A 24,774-nucleotide genomic window follows, 5' to 3' on the forward strand; every position below is an offset into this window, starting at 1 on the left:
CCGTGGCTTCTCGGCCCTTTGTCTGCCCTCCCTTCCCTGACTCATTTAAGCCTCAGAACCTCCACTCGACTGGCTGCATGAGTTCGGTTCAGCTCTGCTCCTCGCATCCCATAATTGTACGGAAACCTTGCTTGATTTCAGCCCTGCTGTTAATAACAGATCGGGGAGAGAGAGCTAAAGTATCAGTTTGTTGAAACACAATAAGGCTAAAGGTTGAACCAACTGAAACCAGAGCTAATGGTTTTTGTTTGCCGAAAATTATGACTCGAAACAAGATGAGACCATGAGCCCCTATTTCCGTAATTTTCAGTTCCCTGCAAAATGTTTTTTTACTGTCTTTGCCTGCATCATGTGTGCTCATTTAGCAGCCTTTGATTTTTTTTAATTGATATGTTCTTATAGAGCTTCCTGTTATTGTTTATTATTTTTACCAGCTTCCATTTATTGGTCATCTTAAGTTTGTCGGATGCTTCGTATTTATTATATGATTAAGCCTAATGACAGTCCTACAAGTTAAAAGGTTTCCTGGGGCCTAGCTCAGCTGAGATGTGGCCAAGGAAAGAAGGGCAGTAAGCGTGTGCTAGGCAAAGGAAAAACATTCAGAAAGGTTGGGAGTGGAAAGAGAGGTTTGGTATTGAAAGAAGTTTAGTATGGCTGGAAAATAAAGTTTTTGGATTTGTGTGTTGGAGAGGACGGGGTGCAGGTGCTGAAATAAGAGTTTGGAGGTATAAGCAGGGGCGTGGTAAGCTCCGTTAACGAGTTTGTATTGTATCCTGAGTCCTACAAGGAATGTCATAGAAGGATTTAAGCAGATGAGCAACGTGGTCAGATATGCACTTGAAAACGATTGCTGTGACTTCAATGTAGAGAATAGTGTGAGAACTGATTTGCTGGGGAAATGTCTGGGGACAGGAGTCCAGTTAGGAGGCTAATAAGTAAATCTTCAGTTGATGTATTCTTTTTGACTAGATTTTCTTCTTTATGAATAGTGTCCACTTTGCCTTGTGGGCTGTCCTGTACTTTCCACTTTCTGTGTATCTTTTTCCTTCATGGAAATCTTTCCAGCACCATCTCCCTTCTCTCCACCCCCAATCAGATCGCATACCCACCACCTCTAAGCTCTTCAAGATGAATTGGTCCCTGATCTGTTTCTTTGACTTTGTATTCACCAGCTGTTTCATGAACTGTATCCACCCACCATGCATCTGTTCCTAAGAATCCTCTCTGTTCTTCTCTCCATGATCCTTACCTATTCCTGAGAACTCTGCCTAGGAATGCTAAGTATTTTGTGGGCATAATTTTTTTCTTAAATGAAGTTTAGAAGAACCTTTTCCTTAAAAGAAGAAGCATTTTGTTTTCATCATGAAGATGAAAATGCAGGGATAAACGTAGGGAAATAGAATAATCAGCTCAGAGTCACACAAATAAAACCTCTGAGTGGGGGAACATCTTAGAAGTGGAACAGCAATAATGAAACATCATGTTTTTTTTAAATGGACTTATAACCCGCTGAGTTTTTTTGTTGTTGTCAGTGCTATAGAAATCCTGCCAAAGAAGATGAAGAAAAACAGAGAAAGATTCTGCAACAGAGAGAGGGAATTTGTGTATGAATTCAAAGTGGGCAGTCAGTGCTTAGAACTGAGGGTGCCTCTCAAATTTCCTGTTCAAGAGAATGCCAGTCATTTACATGGCCGTCTGATGCTGCTGCACAATTTACCATGCTTTATAGAAAAAGGTGAGGGTTGATTTCTTTTAAAATATCACTTCGTTATTTTCCTATAGTCTCTGTCATTAGAAGTTTTATATTAGAAAGCATAAACCTAAGAAGCATTGGAAACAACTACAAAATGTGAAGCTTTCAAGAATAAAAAGGTTCCCCAGACCTTTGTTTTCTGGAGTGTTTTTTTTATATCCCTTGTAATTGTTTATTAGGCATTTTAGTATAAAAATTAAATTAAAATATGAAAAATCACCGAGTCTGGATTAGAACTCTTAACCTCCTAATGTAGTTGGATGGATTCATAAGGTGTGTCCGCTATCACTAGCTATGTGCTGAATGCGTTGCCCTTTTAATGATTCGGTCCGCAATTCCTGAGATGTCATGGGAGAGAAGGGGTACCTGTCTTTCAATAATCTTTGCTCACCTAAATTAATTCCATAAAGTCATTAATAAAGTGTGTATTAAACCATGTTAAAAGGTCTGTGCTCTGTCTACAGATGAGGGAAAATGTTTTAATTGAGAATATGTTGGATCATAGAAGGTCGAAGTTACAAGGGAACGTAGAAACTTTCCAGCACAATCTCTTTGTACAAATAAGGAAACTGGTACCTAGAAAGGTTAAATTATTTGCCCAACGCAATGATTCTCAAAAATCGTTCCCTGATCAGCAGCTACAGTATCACTTGGGAACTTGTTAGAAATGAGGATTATTGGGCAGGCTCCACCCAGTTCCCTTTGAATCAGGAACTCTGGGAGTGCATGCGGCAGTCTATTCCAGTAAGCTCTTCAGGGAACTCTGATGCATCTTAACGACTGAGAACCTCTGGTCCGAAGTTATATAATGACAGAGCCAAGACCAGAACCCAGGTATCCTGGTTTCTATGCCAGTGCTCTTCAATCAGTCTTTTTTTTTTTCTTTAAAGCAGCATAAAGCAACAAATATGTATTATCTTGTCCTTACCGTTACTGTCGTTCAGGGATGCAGGTGCAACCTAGCTGGGTGCCTCTGACTCAGGGTTTCTCATGGGGTTGCAGCCATACCATCAGTCAGGGCTACAGTCTCATCTGAAGGCTCTACTGACAGAGGGTTGTTTCCAAGATCCCTTGTGAGGTTGTTGTCAAGCCTTGTCATGTGGGCCTCTTCATAGGGTCACCTCAGGACCTGCAGCTGGCCTCCACCAGGGCCAGCAACCTAAGAGAGTGAGGGAGCAAGTGTCCAAGGTGAAAGCCATGGTCTTCTTACATCCTCAAAGCAGTCTCTGAATAGTGTCTCTAAAGTTGGAATTGTAGATCATCTGAAATAAATCAGTTTTAATATGCTAATCACTCAATTTCTCTCTCAGATTCAAAGACTGTAACAATATATACCCTTGAAAGTTAAATAGGAAACTCATTTAAATACAGAAACCTTTAGCCGCTCTACATCTGTAGGAGGTCTTTATGTGCTTTTCCCTACTCACTTTCAGATAAAGAATCAGGCTTAAGAAATTAACATTTTTAATTTTTTTTAAGATTTTTTTTTGATGTGGACCATTTTTAAAGTCTTATTGAATTTGTTACAATATTGCTTCTGTTTTATGTTTTGGTTTTTTGCCCGTGAGGCATGTGGGATCTAAGCTCCCCGACCAGGGATTGAACCCACACCCCCTGCATTGGAAGGCGAAGTCTTAACCCACTGGACGGCCAGGGAAGTCCCAACATTTTAAATTAGTATCAGGGTTGTATATCAGAGTTAAGAATTTTGACCATTCAATAACCTGTGATTGTAAAGAAGAATAATTGTGAGATTAGTTAAATGATCCCCTAAGCTGATTTTATTTTAGTTAGACATTCTCTTAAGGGTTAAGGGTATTCTCATTGTCTCATTCTGTTAAGACACTGTTTTAGTTAGACATTCTGTTAGGCTTGATAAAATAAAGTTTGACATTGGAATGCTTAGCCAGGTAAAATGTTCCCTATTTATGTGTACTGACAATGGTATTTCTTGTCCCTGTTACAGACTTAAAAGAAGCTCTGAGCCAGTTTATCGAAGAAGAATCCCTCAAAGATTATGACAGAGATGCTGAAGCAGCCCTGGAAGCTGTGAAGTCAGGTGAAGTAGACTTACATCAGCTGGCAAGTACCTGGGCCAAAGCTTATGCGGAGGTAAAAAAATAGATCCCATTGTAAATTTTGAGGATATTCTGAACTTTGATGAAGATTTCTTTCCTTACAGCTTTATTGAGATGTAGTTGACGTGCGACATCGTGTAAGCTTAAGGCATACAGCATAGTGCTTTGATTTACACACGTCACGAAGTGATTATCACAAGTTTAGTGAACATCCATCCTCTCATATAGATACAAAATTAAAGAAATAGAAAATGAAATACTTTTTTTGTGTGGAGAACGCTTAGGATTTACTCTCAACAACTTTCATATATACCATAAGGCAGTGTTAATTATATTTATTACACTGTACATTACGTGCCTAGTACTTACTATAACTGGAAGTTTGCATCTTTTGATTGCAGTCATCCAATTTCCCCTTCCCCTATCCCCAGCTTCAGTTAACTGCAAATCTGATCTCTTTTCCTGTGATTTTGTTTGTTTGTTTTTAAAGTATAGTGATGGAGGAGACAGAGAAGTCCAGATGGGCCTGGTCGTGGGGTAGTTTCTCCACAGGCCCTTACTCAGTGCCCATTCCTCTCGGCTGTCCCAGTCCCCTTTTTAGGGTCACCTGTCCTGAGGGAATATGGCGCGAGTTAGGTCAGATAAGAGCTCCGTTCAGCGCTTCTCGTGTAGGTAGCTTCTGCCTATTCACAAGGCTCACTCTAGGCTGGGTTTTAAACTGATGCTGAAAATCATGTAGTGAGCAGACCTGGTTCATGGGGTTTCCAAATGTCTGGTGTTACGCAGGGCCAAGCAGATCCCCGTGATTTGGCCCTGGCTCCTTCCTGCAAAACTTCAGCCCGAGCCTGATGTGAATTTGGAACAAGGCTTAAGTCACATGGGCTGGTTATAATTTCTCGAGCGGTGCCGGGGTCTGGAGATGTAGAGCAGTTATGAGAATGCGGGTTCAGGATTTCAGAGGCATGGGGTAGATGAAATCCGCCTTCTAGATTCAGCTGGTCTTCTGAAACTCTTCTCTCCTGATCTGGCAGCCAATCGAAGTATAAGTGAAAGGAAACAGGGGAAAAGTTTACCCTATTGACCCAGTTCAAAATACCTGTTTCTGTCATTTATCCATTTGTTTTATTTAAGGTAAATTATTACTTAGTCCTGTCATAGATTCTAGTTTTTGACATTTTCCCTTTGAAAAGGGAAGAATTTAGATTATTCTTTTTTATAGATGTCTGTCTGCAAAGATCAATAATAGAAAAAATATTTCCACTTTTGCCTTTAAATTGTATGACCTTTGACAGGGGACTTCCCAGCATGCCAGTTTCCTCCCCTGGAGAGCACTGTGTGTGTCAGATGTGCTGGCATGGCACACGTCTGGGGACAGGCATCTGTCCCCTGGATGGATTTGTGTGTGTGCTTGGGGTGTCTCCATTCTGCCTCTCTGCATGTTTCTCTTTTTCTTGTTTATTGGTGTTTACTCAGCCCCTTTATCATTTTGATAGCTACTGTTTTCATACACTTTAAAACGTGCTTACATTTTATAAAGAAAACAATACTTGCAAAGTTCAGAGTAAGAAAATTGCAAATGTACATCTTGATATAAAATCCTGTGCATGAATTGGGTTTTCAAGGTCAGTGTTATTGCATAGGTAACCTCATTCTCTAAATATATAGCCTACAAAACCTTTCGTAGCAATATATTTTTAATAATGGAAAGCCTCTTCTGATTATATAATTAATATATGCAAGTTATTCTGTTATGCAGCACCTTAGAATACAAAGTAAAGGTCTTCAGAAGTCCCACTCTGCCAAAACAGCCCCTTTGAGCGTGCTTGGGTTTCACAGAAATGGGGTCTCAGCTTACTCACCATTTTTTTTTTTTTTTTTATTGTGGGCACTTCCTATTTCTTCCTCCACATTAACGCCTTCCCCTTGCCCCTGCCTCCAGGTAACCCACATGAACAACTTAGTTGACATCTTTCTGTATCTTTTTTGTATATTCAGATAATCCTATGTAACCTATATACACATATATGGATGGAGGGTCTTTCTGTCCTTTGATGTACAGAAATGGAATCATAATATATGCACTTCTCTAGTAGTGTGTTCAATAAAAATACTACATCAGGATTTAAGACTGTTCGTGTCTCATCTCGTAGACCACATTAGAGCATGCAAGGCCCGAGGAGCCCAGCTGGGATGAAGATTTCGCAGACGTGTACCATGACCTGATCCATTCTCCTGCCTCTGAAACGCTCCTAAATTTGGAACACAATTACTTTGTTAGTATCTCAGAACTGATTGGCGAAAGAGATGTGGAGCTGAAAAAATTAAGAGAGAGGTATTTCAGAGTTCTTGCATTATCATCATTAAATGTTACGTCATCAAATATTGATGGGCTGCAGGACAGCTTGTTCTCATTTTGTTATAAAATGAAAGAATCTTTAACTTTAGAAATTAATTTTCTTATGCGTTTAGATCTGTCATTTCATCTGGGAAGATGAGGTCCTCATAGGTTTATAGAACTTCTCCAGTGATTTACCTAAACAAGTACGGTGGTCTTATCTATTCTTAGTTCTAATAAGAGGAATAGCTTACCTCTTTTGAAGGTCTGCTTTGTTCCAGGCACTGTGCAAAGTGCTTTGGATGCTGTCTTAGTTCAGGCTGCTGTTGAAAAAAAAAGTACCACAGACTGGGTGGCTTAAGCAACAGAAATTGATTTCTTACCGTCTGGAGGCTGGGTAGTCCAAGATCAAGGTGCCAGCAGACTCTGTGTCTGCTGAGGACCCGCTGCCTGGCTTGCAGACCGTGCCTTCTTAATGTCGCTCACGTGGCGTTTCCTCAGTGCGGGCTCCTGGTGTGTTGCTCGTAGACAGACAGCTGTAGCACCTCTTCTTCTAGGCACTAATTCCATCAGGACAGCTCCAACCTCTTGAGCTCACCTAAACCTACTTACCTCCCAAAGGCCCCACCTCTGGATACCATCACATTGAGGGTTAGGGTGAACTCTGGGGAGACACAAACATGCAGTCCATAACCGGCGCCCTGTCTCACTTGATCCCTTAGCACAGTCCTACTGTTATCATCCCCATTTTACTGAGGCAAAAATGTGATTTTCTTCTAGTTCTTTATTATGTAGACAATAATATTGTGAACATACTTTAAGAATGAAATACAGATTAGATTTTTTTAAATATGTAAGAGTATAATTACCTAACAATAATGAATTACCTTCTGTTGAACCACATTTGTTTGATTTTTCCTACCAGGGCTTCAAATAATATAATCTTCATCCCATTCTGAATCTGTCCTTGGATCTCAGGTTTTCTGGGACTGCACTCATTCTGCCCATCTAGGTGTATTAGAAAATGCCCAGCCTGGCTCTCTGTAGTTCATGTCAGTAGCCATCACTCCTGCTTTCATTCAGCTGGTGAGCTGCTCTAAACTGTGGTCGACTTTGCTGCCTGCTCACTCCACCTCCCAGAAGATTTCATCTCTGGCCATCAATATTCTACAATTGTTTTTTTTCTAAATTGGAAGAAGATTCTTATTCCACAAAACTCTTCAGTTTTGGGGAATCTGAATTAACTTACTAATTATCTGCATTTACTGGTACTTCATGTGCATTTTCTGTCGTGGAGCGGTTTTTCATCAGGGGTTTGTCTTGGTTTACATTATTTTTTGAAATGTCCTTTGGCATTTGACGGGGCTTTGCTTTTTCCCACCTAAACGTATAAAGCCTTGACGGGGCTTTGCTTTTTCCCACCTAAACGTATAAACGTTATTTGAATACATTTATTTTAAGAACAGTTTTATAGTTTATTTTTCACAAATCCAAACTGGTAGCTTAAAAAATAAAAATAAGCTATGTTCCCTTTCAGATAGGTAATATTTTTTGCAAAGGTGAACAGTATAACTAATGGTGAGTTGGAGTTCATTGATGGAAGTTCACCCACAGTTTTGGTGCTTAATTCATTTATCTAATTCATGAGCAGAAGTGACACCTTTTCTCAGTTCTCCTTTCATTTTTAATTCCATTTTACATCTTTAAAATAACTTTTCTCAGTATAGCATCAGTAGTTATAATGATCTTCTTTCCTAAGTTTGTTCAAGATAATATACAGGTTGTCAGAATCACCCCACCAGACATACTGAGCCAATAGATAGTTAGTATTTCATCTGAAAAATAATAAAATTTTCTTTGATCTTAATCATAGAAAATATATATTGTATCATTAACTACTTGTACTTCTAAAACATTTAGGGTGAAATAAATGTTCGTGAAATTTTATTTGTTGAATTATTATTTATTGGTCTTCTTTTTCCTCACTGGAAATTTGCTTCTTTTAGCAAATCAGATTCAAGATATTTCTTTGAAACTTAAAAGTGGCAATGATACTCTTTATCCACTAGAGGGAACATGTGTAATATAAAATATTAATATATTTGTATCGAAGTTTATATTTATTAATGCTTAGTAGTTATTTCTGTTTTAAATAACAATCTTACTTGCAAGCACATCCTTCACCTGACCTCTAGTAGTTATTAAAAAATTAATGGGGTCACCTGCCCACTTATAGTTAAGTAGGAATTAAGTGATATTGAATATTTAATACTAGAAGGTATACATAGAAATGTATAGAAGTATAACATATGAATGAGTTTCATTTATCATATACATGTAAGTATCTTAATCAGTTGTTATAAATAAGTATAAGTTCTCTTTTAAGAGCAATTTATAAATTGACTAGAATGATAGTAAAATCCTTTTAGTTCATGTCTGTGTTTCGTTGTTTACAAGTTTGTTTGAAATATGTTTCAGAACAAATTTTTAAATACATTTTTTATTAGAAGATAATTTTAATGAACCTACTAAAATATAATACACATACAGAAAAGGCAATAAGCAATAGGTATACAGCTCCGTACATTTTCACAAAGTAAGTACACCCATGTGCTCATCTCCCAGATCAAGAAATGATTTCCAGCCCTACAGAAGGCTCCCTCCTGCCCATCCGGCAGTCACCACCCATTTCCCCCATAAATAACCATTATCTGAACTTCTAATACCACTGATTAGTTTTTCCCGTAGAGAAAACCATTTTTAATTTCTGCATGTTTATTTGCATAAATGAAGAAGACTAAAATGTATCTTCAGAATGTATTTCATATTCCTTTAAAAAGGGAACCCTGTGACTTAATACCGGCTTGATTCTTAGAACCTAATTGGCAGCTTCTGGTTATAATAAAGTACCTTTTGAAGGTTGAAGTCACTTTAACTCATGTTCAAATAAAAAGAAAATGTATTTAAGCTGGAATTGCAGGGTATCTTGTTTGTGTAAATCTGCAGCTTCTTAAATATTAGCCATTGAAAGATCACCTAGAATTTGAATGCTTTCATTTGTGCACTAAATTTAGATTCCAATTTAGCTGCACAAATGACGTTGTTGATATTATATGACATTATCATTATTATTTCCACATCTCCATTGGCAAGGCTTCAAGGTGCCTTCCAGGTAGTATAGTTGCCCTAACTGGACATAGTCCTAGAAAACAAAAATTTTCTTTTGACTTTGTAGAGGTTGTTCAATAAATCCAGAGTGGTTGTATTAAAAATTTGATGAATATATCTGATCTGCTTTATTTATGGTTCAGACAAGGCATTGAAATGGAAAAAGTGATGCAGGAACTGGGAAAATCACTGACAGATCAAGATGTAAATTCACTGGCTGCTCAGCATTTCGAATCCCAGCAGGTGAGTGAAGTATAATGACTTTTGGATTGCATTTTCCACTTATTTATTTTTGTAAAAGAAGTAGTTAGTCAGTGTACTGTCTCTTTTTAGGACTTGGAAAATAAATGGTCCAATGAATTAAAACAGTCGACTGCCATTCAAAAGCAAGAGTATCAGGAATGGGTGATGAAACTTCATCAAGACCTAAAAAACCCCAAAAACAGCTCTCTCAGGTATTAATCAGGTGTTGTTTTTATCAGATGAAGGTCATTGTCAGTAGTAGTTTGTATTTATTGTAAAACTGGACCTTTTTAGTTGTAGATATTTTTAAGTTGCCGGTGAAAATTCAAGATAATTTATACTTCCTGTAACACCTTTCATTTTATAGACTTTATGTGGGTGATTTGCGGGGTGGGGCGGGTAACTGGCTGTTTTACAGTAGTGATTTCCCTGCTAGAACTTAGCCGTAAATCTTGTGGGTGTGTATACCTAAATACCGCCATCACTGTCTCTTGTTTCCTTAAGTTGGTTTCCTTTCAGCGCAATACACACCGGTCGACTGCACCTTAAATGCCAAGCACTCTTTAAGCAGAAGAGCAAAAAAAAGATAACTGCCCATGTGGAGCTTATATTCTAGAGACACTGACCTGTGAATAAAACAGTACTGTACAGAATGATGTGTGCAGTAACAGAAGCATGTACAAGGTACCAAAACAGTCTAGAGGACTTTCCATAAGTCACAATTTGTGTGGTGCCTTATGGCCTAAATACATTGTGTTTCATGTGTTGCCCTAGAGCTCGCCAGTGCCTGTTCTTTCCTGGCTGTGTACTCACCTTTGAGAATTTCTTCTTTCAAATCCTAAAGTATATCCGATTGGGAATATATTTAGTACAGTATAATAATCCTATTTCCAGCATCTTCTAGTGTATGCTATAAACATTTAGATATTGCCCTTTATTTGTCTAATGTCATTCTCCCCCACCTGTCTTGCCTTGAAGACAAAAACCATGTCTGTTCTTCTGCTGTTGTATACCCAGGTCTTTGTCAAGTGTCTAGCTCTTGACACAGGCATATAAATAAATATTGATGGGATGGGTGTAAACCAGGCAGATGGATGGATTATCATTAAACTATTTACCTGACACAGTCTGTATAATCTCTTATTATAATCTGTCATTTGTGTTGTTGTTTTCCCCAAGCCAACACCTTAGAAATATTTGAACAATGTTTTATAATTAGAAATGGGATAACCTCCTGGACACTAACATATATGTACCCCTCATTTCAAATGAAAATAGTGCTGAACACAATACAAAGGGACAGGTGAGGTGACAGACAGGCTGGGAACACCTGTGTACTATGAGGTCTCAAATCGCTGGTTGCAGTCTGCCAGGGACCATGCTGGATCCTTTACTTTCCAATTGGACTTTTTAAAATGACAATAAAATGGAATGGAATTGAATGGAACAGAACTGAGTAGAATAGACTAGGGAAGAAAATATCAGCACGTTACTCATGTGTGCGTTGAGCCACAATGTGAAATATGTACTCTATACTGTGGTCAGAAAAGTAGGAAGTCATCAACCTATGGACGCTAAGAAAGCCCCTTGCTACAAAAATTATCTCCTGCTTTGCTACTCTAGTTTCAGAAATTCATTCTATAGGATCAATTCCTTTGTGTAAATACTGGCCTCTAGCTGCTGCTGCTTTAAAAACCAACTATTCCTGGGAAAGAGTATTTTTACTGTGACTTGGTTAGTTTGTTTTCCTTTTTGATAGGGATTTCCTTGGGGAGCAGAAACCTGTTTTCAACATAACTACGTATAGAACTCCTGTATGAGATTGATCCATTTAAAAAATTTATTTATTTGTTTATTTATTTTTTAACATCTTTATTGGAATATAATTGCTTTACAATGGTGTGTTAGTTGCTGCTCTATAACAAAGTGAATCAGCTATACGTATACATATATCCCCATATCTCCTCCCTCTTGCGTCTCCCTCCCACCCTCCCTACCCCACCCCTCTAGGTGGTCACAAAGCACCGAGCTGATCTCCCTGTGCTATGCAGCTGCTTCCCACTGGCTATCTGTTTTACATTTGGTAGTGTATATATGTCCGTTTTTGCCCTTTTGTTTAAAGTCAGGTCTATTGAAGGATAAATTACATAAAGTAAAAGTCACTTGTTTTAGGTTTACATTTTGATGAGTTTTGACAAACTTAATGAGTCATGAAACCATCACTGCAATCAGGACATAGCATTTCCTTTTTATACCTTTGTATTAACCCCCCTTCTCCTTGCCCAGCTTGTGGCAACCTGCTCTGATTTCTGTCCCTGTCATTTTGATTTTTACAGAATGTCATATAAATGGAATCAAACTGTATGTAGCAGTTTGTGTCTTGCTTCCTTCACTTGACATAACGCTTTGGAGACTCATTCATGTGTTGCATTTATGAGTGGTTCTTCCCTTTTTATTGCTCTGTTATTCTTTGTTTATCCATTCACTCAGTGGTGGACATTCAAAGTATTTCGGCAATTATAAATAAAGCGGCTGTAAACATTCACATACTGGTCTTTCTATAGACGTATGTTTATAATTTTCTTATGTAAATACCTAGGAGTGGGGTTGCTGGAAAACATGGAAAGTAAAATCCATGGTGTGCTTAATTTTATAAGAAGCTGGTTCTCCAAAGTGGCTGTACCGTCTTGCACTCCCAGCACCACTGTGGGAGGGTCCCAGGGGCTCCTCACCCTCGTCAGCACCTGGTGTTGATATCTAGCAATTCTAGTAGGTTTTGTAGTGGCGTCTCATTGTGGTTTTACTTTGCATTTCCCCGACGGCTACTAACATTGAACATTTTTTCACGTGCTGATCTTCTATCCATACCTCTTCTTTTTTTTTTTTTCCATTATTGAGTTGTGAAAGTTCTCTATATATTCTGGATACAGGTCTATCATCAGATATGTGTTTTACAAATATTTTCTCTCACCCTGTGGCTTGTTGTTTCATTTTCTTAATGGTTTCTTTTGAAGAGCAAAGTTTTTCATTTTAATTAAGTGCAATTTATCAACTTTTAAATGGTTTGTTTCTTATCTCAGTTATCATTGCCTAATTCAAGATCACAAAGATTTTCTCCTATGTTTTCTTCTAGAAATTTTATAGTTCAAACTTATACATGTAACTCATGATGTATTGTTTCATATATATTATATGTAAATTTAAATATATCCACTATAAAACAGTAAATAAATACATCCACTATATATATGTTGGTCTGTAACTTTGTTTTTCTTATAATATCTTCATGTGGTTTTGACATCAGGGTAGTGGTGGCATCATAAAATGATTGGTGGTCTGCTGATGAGCCTGTCAAAGGAATTGACGTCTGTGATCATCGATCTGATAACATGTTTTATTTCTAGTACTTCTCCCTGCTGAAATTCCTTATCTGTCCTTGTGTGTTGTTTTACACTAAATCTTTTAGCATATTAGTCATAGTTATTTGAAAGTCCCTTTCTTTTAACCCCAGTATCTGGGTCATCTCAAAGTCTGTTTCTGTTGATTGCTTTCTCTCTTGACAGTGGGTTATTTATTTATTTATTTTTGCTTGCTTTTTTGGGTCTTTCCCCCTCTCTGTTTCTCTCTCTCTTTTTTAAACTGAATGCTGGCTGTTGTGTGTATTAGAAAAGAAGAGACTGAGGTCAATAGTACTTACGCCCAGAAATGAGCAGGCCGTTAACGTGAAGGTTATGGAAATTTAGTCAGCAGTCGGGCTGTGTTTGGTTTCTGCTCTTCAGTCCACCATAGGCTTCATTTTCTACAGCAGTGCACTGCTGCCACTTTGTGTTGAGAGTGGGGCTTTGGCTTCTAGACTGTTCTCCTCTGTCATCCTGCTCCACCCTCAGCTTTCAGTAGCCTTTGCAGGCCTGTGCCACAGCAGGAGGTCCCCGTGTGTGCTGTTGCTCTGCCCACCCACCAGCAGTAGACTGACGTTGTTGTTACTTGATGCCAGGCTCCTGGTCGGCGGTGGGAGGCGGGTCTCTGTGGTCTTTGTCCAGCTTCAGTCTTAGCCTAAGTCCAGCAGATCTGGGCCTTGGGCTTGGGGCACTCTTAGCGCATCTGCCTGTGCCACCGAGTGGGCTGTCTCTTCTCTTGCCCTGCCCCCAAGGTTTTCTTGGAAGCGCCTGGTGGAGGCCAACAGGAAAGAGTTTGCAAGAGCATATGCAAAGTGCCCCGGTGCCTGGAGCTCACAGCTGTTCTAAATGGATGTGCTAGCCCGTACTTGACCTTCAAGAATTTGTTAAAATTTTCGCTGATTTTTTCTTACCCTCTTACGTACATTACAGCAACCTATTTCTACTGTGCCCTGCCCAAACTGAAAACTATCTGTGTGTCCTGTCTCTCCTTCTAAAGCGTGCCACACTTTAGAATTTAGTTTCTTGGTTGCCTTGTTACCTCAAATCTCTGATGAGCTCCAGAAAAGTTATGATCTTATAGGTTATCTGGGCTTTTCTTGCTATTTGCATGGGAACGTCATTGTCTTGTGGCTTTCTGTGTCCTAAGATGAGGATATTTTATTAATATAAATCTATACGAATTTACTTTGGCGTTTAAATTTGCCATATTTACTAATGAAGTCAATCAGTGATGCTAATGAGACTGTTTGGATTTACCCCAAAAATGTAGTCAGGGGAGTGGATGACTGTTCCAGACTTATACCATCTTCAGCTCACCATGAAATTTGAATTGAACAGTTGTACAGTTCTGGTGCCTCCATGGAAACCTTTTCCGGAAGTGCAAGGGCAGAGCAGAGCAAAGAGAGAAGTCCTTTAATGGGAGACTGTTGGTGCTGAAAAAACAGGAAATGGTAAAACAACAAAAAAAGAGAGGATATGAATACATCAAAACGAACTACATCTTTTTTTATTATTTGACATTTATTTGACATTTTAATTTTTAATTTTCCTTTCTATCACTTCACTTATTTTCTAGTTTCGCCAGCCCTCAGGCTGATATAGGATATATTAAAATGTCATTTTAAACATGTTAATGTTAGTCACTTCATTTAATCATTCTCTTAGGCTACTAAGAAATATTAAATGATGACATACAATCGATATTGTAATGACTAAAACAATATGCATAACTTACTGAAAGAAATAACCAAAGAAATGAAAGAATAAGTAGGAGTTTTACAACCTGTGTTAATGATCTTACTCGTCCCCATGGATAAAGGATAAATTTAGGAATAAATTAAGTGCTACTTTCTGCTGTTTCATCTCATGTAACTGTAAAGCTTTCTTTCCTTTAGGAAAGGTTTTTGACAAACATACAAAAAAGAAAAAAAAAGCGTATCAATAATTTTTTCAATTTCAGTGAGGAAATTAAAGTTCAACCAAGTCAGCTCAGAGAATCCGCTGAAGCAAATGGAAGGATTTATGAGGAACAGAGAAAGTTAGAAGAGAGCTTTACCATTCACTTAGGTAAGTATATTAACTTTTTGCAGTCACAATTCATTGTAACCTGTGAAACTATTTTTAATGCTGTAAGAGAAAACTCCCTAGCATGTGAGTAGAATATACCCAGGTTCTTTTTATTAAAAATTGTGTTCTGCTCCAAGAAAGCCTATAGTTTATTGGCTGTAAGTTTTCTATTTTAGCTCATGTATTATTTCTCTGCAAATAGAAAGATGCAATGTTAATAGTTATTCAAATAGAAAATTGCAAAAGGCCCATTTTAATTATTCGTAGCACAGATGTATCTGGATTCTTGCCACAGAGATTTGCCTCCTGCCCCGCTGGCTTTCTGCAGCTGTCTAAGTATCTTTCTGGGCTTGTTGCCTACCCCCAGGAGCCCAGCTGAAGACCATGCATAACCTGAGGTTGCTGAGAGCCGATATGCTGGATTTCTGTAAGCACAAGAGGAGCCACCGAAGCGGCGTGAAGCTGCACCGACTCCAGACGGCGCTGTCGCTTTACTCCACGTCCCTCTGTGGCCTGGTGTTGCTAGTGGATAACCGCATCAATTCATACAGTGGTATTAAAAGAGGTAAGTTAGCATTACGCATATTTATGCCATTAAAGTTCTCCATTTAATGCCATTCTAAAAAGAAAGGAATTAGCGAAAGACTTAAAAAAAGGCTTGAGTCACCCCAGTATTCAGGTAGACCAAACAGCACACATACCCAGGCACTGCCATTTGAGGTTTGTTTCATACTTCAGCAGGCCTAGGGTGCTTCAGGGTATTTCATTTTTCTTAAAATTCTATCACATTGTAGATAATACTCTTACAGGATCCTTGTTTCAAGGTATAACAAAAAGAATAATCAAGATATAAATGTATTTTTCAAAAAGGAGCAGATCCTGACTCAGTGAATTTTAGTTCATCCATTTGTCCTTTTTTTCTTTCTTTTTTAAAATAACCTATTTCTTAAATATGCTAGGTAAAATTCTACTTTCCCTCTTAGTACAATTTTTTATGATTATTTTAAAAATTTTAATATATAAAGTATATTCAGATGTATAACTGTTTTTAAAAGAAGCTTGAATAGAGTTTATTTTCTATGATAAATAAAAGAACCTTATATTTCTTAGCACTTTTGGGGACTGGATTATGATCAAAGTATATATTATTTAAAGAAGGTTTGGACTTATATTAAAATTTCCTTGCCTATTAATTGTTTACTCTTCTGGGCGATTGAGAGATGAAGTTTCTGATCAAAACCAAATTGTTGTCCCCTAACTTAGTAAGACATAATTATTGAAAGGACAAGTATGAGAAGTCGTCCTTGTGAATGCTGTATTCTCTTGCTGCTAGACCTCATTGTCTGTAAGTAAATACTAAATACTTGATACTTCACCTTTAGAAGTTCGTAACTGTGTTGGGTCCCTTAGATTTCGCCACAGTTTGCCAAGAATGCACTGACTTCCATTTTCCCCGAATTGAGGAGCAGCTGGAGGTTGTCCAGCAGGTGGTACTTTACGCCAGAACCCAGCGCAGGAGCAAGCTGAAAGAATCTCACGGTCAGTGAAACTCAGACTTTTTTAAATTTCACTTTCAGGATGTTCTGTCGCTAAGCACTCTTCTAGCATATGGGCCATCTGAAGCAGAGAAAGTTGTATCGGTGGGAAGATGCAAGAAAGAAATTAAGAACAAAATTCAGGGTCTTTAGAAGCTTGAATTCTGTTCTTAATTTCCTTGTTTGTGTGATTTTGTTCAAGATCCTTAGAAAAACTGTTTTTAAAATTCAATTCACTAGTTATACTTGAAGTAGGCACTCAGTGGAAAGTTGGTGATCTTTTGATCCAAGTTCTGTATCTGTAAAATGGATATAATTAGTACTATAAAGGACATTGAAATCATAGAGTAAATAGCCCCAAATATACACTTTTTATATGTTCCATCTTTGATCCACTTAGGTAGCACGAAGTCAATTACAAGAATTGGTTTTGGTTGTTCTTTTAAAAAATTACTACGTTTAGAATTATGTCCTGCTTTTTCTATATTTATCCACAATCTGAACATCCTTCTAGGAAATTTACTGGAAGATGATTTTAAAGCTATGGAAGAAGTTCATGGCATTTTTCTTCGGAAGATTTCTATTTATTTATGCATAAGGAGACCTTAGGGAAGACATAAAAGAAAACACTCTGACTCAAATTATGGAGTAGTTCTGCTATCTTTAATTGAAAAATGAAAGTTTAAAGAGCAGTCTTTTTAAACATTAAATTGGCGCCATAAGTCTGTGTAGTTGGGAGCTGAACATAAGGGTGCGCTCATTTGAAAATATAGGGGGGCCTCCCTGGTGGCGCAGTGGTTGGGAGTCCGCCTGCCGATGCAGGGGACACGGGTTCGTGCCCCGGTCCGGGAGGATCCCACATGCCGGGGAGCGGCTGGGCCCGTGAGCCATGGCTGCTGAGCCTGCGTGTCCGGAGCCTGTGCTCCGCAACGGGAGAGGCCACAACAGTGAGAGGTCCGCGCACTGCGGTGAAGAATGGCCCCCGCTCGCCGCAACTAGAGAAAGCCCTCGCACAGAAACGAAGACCCAACACAGCCAAAAATAAATAAATAAATAAATGTTTAAAAAAAAAAATATATATATATATATATATACACATAGGGTGTGTTTTTCTTATTTTTCTGACATTTCATATTATGTCACAGGCATAAAATTATAATACATGCTCCCATCTGGCTTGAGTGCATACTCAGTGTTTTATTATTTCTTATGGAAACTTGATGTCTTGCGCAGGAAATGAAATACGGCAGGGTTTTAAACGGTTGCTGGTCAGACCTTTAAATCTACCTCTGGTACTTTGGATGTCTGTCTTGTTTGTTTGTTTTGCAACTGCAGTGTTTCAAAGAAACCCTTATATACTTTGGGTTCACATGTTTTGTGTTTTTTAGTAAACAGAGAGAGAGACTGCTGTATCTTTGCTTGGTGTCTTTGTTCTCTATCCCATGAGGAATTCCTCCCATTCTCTTGATGCTAGAATTCTAGAATGCAGCTCTCTAGGCTCAACTAGAGAGCTGTGATTAGCAGTCACGGTAGTTTTCGTGTTCATTCAGTAGATGTAAAAAAAAAAGCGTTTTATTTATATTTTAATCATTTCTAAAATAGGTAAAACAATCTGAAGATTCACAATTCAAACTGTACAGAAGAGCATACAGTGAAAAGTCTTTGTATCTCTGTCCACCAGCCGTCCAGTTTCCTGCTCCAGAGGCAGCCAGTGCTGTGTCACATGTACCTTCTGGACGTGTTTATGTGTGTGTGTGTGAACAGGTGTATGTATGTATTTTGCCTTTTCACACAAATGGCAACTTTCTCTGCACACTTCTCTGTCCTCTGCTTTTTTTCACTGAATAGTTTATCTTGGACATCATTTCATATCTGGACAGAAAGAGCATCCTTAGAGCTTTTCACTGCTGGATAGTGTTCCACTGCAGGATATCCCATTAGTGCTCAGTTCCCTATTGATAGACATTTTATCTGTTCCCAAGTTTTGCTCTTATAAGTGATAGTGCATGAATAACCTTACACGTATATTGTCATGCGTGACTGAGCGTATCTATGGAATAGATTTGTAAAGAGAAATTCCTGAGCTAAAGGGCACATACGTTTGTAATTTTGATAGTGTCAGCAACTGCTCTCCATAGCGGCCCCACCGGTTTGTATTTCCACTCTGGGTAACCATGGCTTTGTAGTGGTGACGTCTGTCACATACAACAGAGCCAGGCTGAGTCTTAGGAAATCAGTGTGGAAGTGTGTCCCAACGAAGGGCCTTTCAGAAAATTACAGTCTGTCCTCTTACTCTTCTGCCATCTCCTTCCTCCATCTCATTCAAACTAGCAAGGATGTGATCAGACACATTCAACTATTATTCTTAGTAGTAACTAAAAGCATGAAGATTGAGATCATGACAGGTGTGGGAGAAGGCGGAGGACGCAAAGTTTATGAGAGGAAGTTCTTAAACCACATACGGTTAAGGCAACGTGTGTACATCATGGTAGTATTTTGTTCTTGTTCAAGCAACTATTTTGTGGTTTAAGTGAGTCAGTGAAACAAGTAGGTTTATAAAAGACTACTTTCTTAGAGGAACCCGCGTGTTGTTATAGAAGAATTTTGCGAAAATACTTTCTCCATCTTTTCCTTTTCTGAGCATGCCCACGTGTTTGTTCTACACGTTTACATCCTGATACGCAAGTACTGTCTATTCTAAGACATTCTGTTGTTTTTCTCACTGTGCCTGTTATATCAGCATCTTTATATTTCTGTGGTTCATGATAAGCCAAAAGCAATTTGATTTTTTGTATATGTTTTATATACATTAAAAACTTTAGCCGTCTTCTTAGTATTATAAGGTATTACCATTGAAACACGGAAAGGGAGATGGACTAGAAACTGTTCTTTCTTGTTTACGTAGTAGGGATTCTGTCTGTTCGTATTCCACGTGAACAAAACGAGAGTCTTCATTTATTGTTTTTGTTTTCTGTGCTGTGAGCAGACATTTATTCGAAGCCTATCGATTACATGGGTCTGTATGAGAATCAGACTGTTGCATTACATGTGGATTCTGGCAACACAGAGCCTTCTCTCTATGCCTCTCTCTCCCTCTGCCTGTTTATAAAATATATGCATTTACAAGGTATGATGTTGTAAATCAGTTACTCAGAGTAGTCAGTGGGTAAAAATATTAGGTTACTTTTATTCAGAACTCGTTTGAAACCATAAGGCTTCCTTGGTATTTTCAGTTTACTCATTTGAAGTTCTGACTGTTTTCAAGTGATTTTCTGATGTTGAAGGCCATTTCAATATAGTTTCATATTTAATTTGAATAAATATACAGCCTCTTAAAGATAGCTACTTTGAATGCTAATATTCATCCTGCAGTTTTCAGTTCTCATAGAATTCTTATAAAATTCAGATGTATCTTCTATTAAAAATATATGTACATGTATAAAATAATTTGTGTTCAACCATAATAATGAATGATCAAATGTGATAAATCTTATTTTACCAACATTTATCCCTCAAAGTAATATCATGCCTTCTAAAAAGGAAGAAGAACTATTGAATATCTGAAAAAAAAATTCCATTTGAAACAGAATCTCACCTGTCTGTTTGAAAGAAATTGTATACAGTGTTAGATAAGAAGTAACAAATTTCAGGAATGGGCTGAATAGCAGGTGATTCCTGGTACTGCTAACCATTAGCTGATCGTCCTGAACAAGTTATATCGACAGCAGTGACTCAGATTCTAAAAATAAAGCTGGCCACCCCCCAACTGTCTAATGGAGTCATTTCATGTGTAGTTAGCTTAGTGCCCTGAACCTCCCAGATGAAAAATAGGGGATTGGCAAGTCTAAAGTGGTCAAGACCACAGGCTTTGGAATCTGAGTATGTGGGATCGAGACCTGGTTCCACCACTTACCTGTGCCTTCCCCGTTAAGTGAATTAACCTATCGAATCCTCTCTTCTCGTGTATAACGTGAAGAGAACACTAGTCCCTCATAGGGTTGTGGTTAGAGGGGTTTTTTAAGAACTAAATGAGACCATCCATGTAAAGCATGTATCTGACTACCTGACACCTAGAGATCCTTAGTAAATTTTTGCTGTTGTTGTGCTTGTTTGGGGAATAGTAGTAGTAATGTGTTTTCCTATGTTATTGTGTTCTTTCCCGTTGCATAACTACCTTATGAATAGATTCTGGAAACCGAAATGGAGGAAGTGATGATAAGACTAAGAATGCAGATAGAAACTATTTAAACATTCTACCTGGTAAGTATTATTTTACTTTAAACTGCAATTTTCTTAGAATCACATACATTGAAATCATAGATTTGAAACATAAGTGCTTATGGTGTACCTTATAAAATTTTTGTTGGTCAGTGTATCACTTTAGAACATTGTATCTATCATCTATAAACACACGGTCACAATGTTCTGCAATTAAATCTTTATTCTTATAGTAGCACTGACTTTTCCCGGATCCAAACAAGAAAAATTCCTCAAGCCGTTGCATAAGTCTAATCATTATTTGCTATTTCAAATGTCCTCTTTTATACATTGTTTCTTAGTTTCTTAAATGAACCAAAAAATAATTTTTACTATGAAACAAACAATAGTAAGTAGAGGTGTGAACAGTTGAACATGTGGAAAGAACATGGGCCATCTGATCTAGCATCTTTCTTATTGCCATTGCCCGTAAATTGTCCTGCTTTATTATTCTGGGATATATTGTTTATCAGCTGGAAATTCACTCTCTTGATCCTCTTCCAGGTTGAATGCACTCTGATGATCCTTAGTAGTGTTTGTATGACAGGGCATAACAGGGAAGGCCTATTTGTAGACGTTATAAGTGTAAAGTCTTTTAAACCAAACGGTAAATGTTGCAGGTTCATACACAACCAAGTTTGTCTCCTCACATGTCCTCCCCTGGATTTTCTGCACATAGGTCGTCACATTCCGTTTATTCCTGGTGCTCCTTTTGTCTCCCGGCCAGTTCGCTTGTGGCCATCAGCTTCCGAATATGCTCCCACCTCAGGTAGCCCACCTTCGCGGATAATGTTAGTGGCAGATTGCATCACCACATGCTGTTTCCTCCACTTTGTGGAACAGGAAACTGTCCTCTGCTCCATCTAAAAATACCTTCATTGAGACAGGATTTATTGTATTTCTCTTCGTAGATCCATAATTTAAATCATCTGTATTTTGTGGCTTTCTTAAAATGTGCCAATCTTATCTCTTCCGGAGGTACCAACGTCTGATTTTTTTTAAACTTAACTCTTTACTGCTGTATTTCTGTTCCTTCTTGCTCCTTTTTGGAAAAAGCCTATAGGTTAGTATCTCATTATTACCAGCAAATCAGAAGACTATGTCCTCATAGTCCTCATAGAAGTCCTCATCAGCAAAGAAGTAGTGACAATTCAGTTAGTTTTGCTGATAGCATCTGAATTTCCATTTGAGTAAAGGACGCTGCATGGCCAGGACTGTACAGGAGGTTTGAAAGATCCAAATCACAAAGTGCCTTTAGATTTTGAAGTTGCAAAGAAAAAGTTTGATTTATGTATCTTTTAACCAGTGGGTTTGCTTTATCATTATCTAAGTATTTGTAGTTTATATCATCTAATTCTCAAAACGATTTTGTAAGGAGAGCAGTCAGGCATTATTTTCCCCATTTAATTCACGAAGTACAGAGGATCTGTGAGTTGAATTGATTTGCCCAAGATCATTCCACCAATAAATGCTAGAGACCAGATCTTTTTAACACCCAGTCTGGTCCCTTTTCTACCATATTATGTTATTTTGATTACTACTACCAGCTCCGAGACCCCCATCTTACTAACGGGTAAAATGAGGCCCAGGACAGGTTATCTGAGGTCGAACGAAGCAGTGCCAGTTTGGGGGTTAGGAGCACCTGACTTGTCCACTAAGTCCTCGGCCTCAGTCCTGGACCGTAGCCCATGTTTAATGCTATGAGTACCACCGTGTGAACCATCAGGAGGAGTTCAAGAGGTGACACGCTTCATTGGATATACTGGGTCTCTGATAAGCAGTCTGCGTCTTTTATTGCCTGCCAGGGAAATTGCTATACTACTCCTCGCCGGACAATTTTTTTTTTTTTACTTTTCCTTTGTCTGGTTTGTTTAGATCTGTCACTGGCCTTTCTCTTTTTATTTATTTATTTATTTATTTATTTATTTTTGGCTGCATTGGGTCTTCGTTGCTGCGCGCGGGCTTTCTCTAGTTGTGGCGAGCGCGGGCTATCCTTCGTTGCAGTGCGCGGGCTTCTCATTGCCGTGGCTTCTCTTATTGCAGAGCATGGGCTCTAGGCGCGCGGGCTTCAGTAGTCGTGGCATCAGGGCTCAGTACTTGTGGCTTGCAGGCTCTAGAGCGCAGGCTCAGTAGTTGTGGCACACGGGCTTAGTTGCTCTGCGGCATGTGGGATCTTCCCGGACCAGAGCTCGAACCCGTGTCCCCTGCATTGGCAGGCGGATTCTTAACCACTGCGCTACCAGGGAAGTCCCTGGCCTTTCTCTTTTACTGTTTATCTAGTTCTTTTATTGTGTAAGTTAAAAAAAAAAAAGACCTTTGCCTGGGGCCTTTCAGTGGCATCCATGGGCACAGCTTATGTACACTAGTAATTGGAAATGGTTAAACATTGTGCCAAAGTATATTCAATACTTAAAAAATACTATATGTTTATAAATAAATATAAGTAAAATCCTAAGGTAAGGACTTTGAAGCCAGGATGAGCAGAATTGGTGAGGACGTGGGTTAGTGATAGAAGAATAGTTCTTAGAAGAGCAGCGTTTTCCTAGAAGGACGTAACAAATTTTCCAGTGAGTCAGGTGTGTTTATAAAAACATATTTTTTATATTTTATTTATATTGACAGAAACTGCAGAATATAAAAGCCAATGGCTAGCATGGCTACATAGAAAATAGAGTGATTGTAGAAAGCCTGGATGTTAAGGTTTGATAAACACTGCACCGGCATTCAGTCCAAAACGTTTGTTTCCCATTCAGTGAACAGATGTTTACTGAGTACCTTCTATGTACCAGGCCCTGTTGTTCCACGTGCCAGAGATAGAACATTAAACAAGAGAGAAAAAAATCCCTACAGTCACGGCATGTAAACAGTGGTCCCTTTAAAATAACCTCATAAACAAATAACAGAAGAATTTCAGTGCTGAGAAGAACATAGAACAATGTGAAAGAGAATAAGTGAGGGGTGAGGGAGTCCTATATCAGTCAGATGGGTCAGTCAAGGAAGACCTCTGGGAAGAGGTGACCTTCACTCTGAGGTGTGCTTGGCGAAAAGCAGTCAGTCAACAAGAATCTTGGGGGAAAGCCTCTCCCGGGGAGCAGCCCTGGATCGGGAACAAGCCCTGTGTGTCTGAAGATCTTAAGGAGAGTCTGTGTGGCTGAGGCAGGAGCAGAGGGTGAGATAAGAGGACGGAGTTTGGACTTTTTCCTGAGTGTCATGTGAGCCACGTTAAATGGGAGAGTGATATAATCTGATTTATACTTAAATCGTTTTAACTGCAAATGTGGGTGTTGTTTGTAGGTGGGCAAGAATAGGAGCAGAGGTTAATTAAGAGGCTATTACAGAAACCTAAGTGAAATGATGGTAGCATGAACTAGGGTGATAGCAATAAAAATGGAATGCTCAGATTTGAGATATTTGAGGTATGTGTTGCAGATACACAAAATAGCTGGTGGTGAATTGGATTGGGGAAGAGGCAGTGAGAGAAAGAAAGTAATTAAGGGCAACTCCTGGTTTCTGTCCTGTGCAGCTAACGGGAGGGGGACTGGACCCATAAACCGAGATGGAGAGAAGCAGGTTCAGGGTGCAGGAAAGACAGGTCATCAAGTAGCCTGTTTGTACATGTTAAGTTTGAGTTAAGTATGACGTTTTGAGCATTTCCATCAAAATAGCGATGATGAGTACTCATTTGACCTACTTATGAGTAAATAAGCTTGGTGGTCTCTTCATACCAATTTAGGAACCTAAGGTAAATTTGGCCTCTTTTTTCATCACCCTTCTTTCCAAGAATGAAGGAGCACTAATTATATTTGCTTCCTGAGTCCAACACAGGTTCTGATAACACCTCTGCTGGTTCAACACATTGCCCACTACAGTTGTTTATGAAGCCCACTGATGACTTATGTGACTTATGCATTTGAAAGTCATGATTGTATCTGCTGTTCAC

The 24,774-nt window shown here is 38.6% G+C and overlaps 1 protein-coding gene across 4 annotated transcripts in view; it reads left to right on the forward strand.

The window, feature by feature from the left end:
- Positions 1–24,774, forward strand: part of FERRY3 (FERRY endosomal RAB5 effector complex subunit 3) — a 39,609-nt gene that overhangs the window by 325 nt on the left and 14,510 nt on the right. The window contains exons 2-10 of one of the 4 annotated variants that reach the window (XM_079937081.1): positions 1,533–1,735; positions 3,720–3,865; positions 5,982–6,163; positions 9,478–9,577; positions 9,668–9,789; positions 14,936–15,042; positions 15,410–15,607; positions 16,453–16,581; positions 20,763–20,837. In XM_079937081.1, coding sequence (XP_079793207.1) covers positions 1,558–1,735; positions 3,720–3,865; positions 5,982–6,163; positions 9,478–9,577; positions 9,668–9,789; positions 14,936–15,042; positions 15,410–15,607; positions 16,453–16,581; positions 20,763–20,837 — 1,237 coding nt within the window. In that variant the 5' untranslated portion in view covers positions 1,533–1,557. Of the gene's footprint in view, positions 1–1,532; positions 1,736–3,719; positions 3,866–5,981; positions 6,164–9,477; positions 9,578–9,667; positions 9,790–14,935; positions 15,043–15,409; positions 15,608–16,452; positions 16,582–20,762; positions 21,440–24,774 lie in introns of those variants that run through there. The other 3 variants (XM_079937083.1, XM_079937082.1, XM_079937084.1) reach the window with 3 other exon arrangements.

Source organism: Stenella coeruleoalba (genome assembly GCF_951394435.1).
Source record: "Stenella coeruleoalba genome assembly, chromosome: 11".
NCBI lineage: Eukaryota > Metazoa > Chordata > Mammalia > Artiodactyla > Delphinidae > Stenella > Stenella coeruleoalba.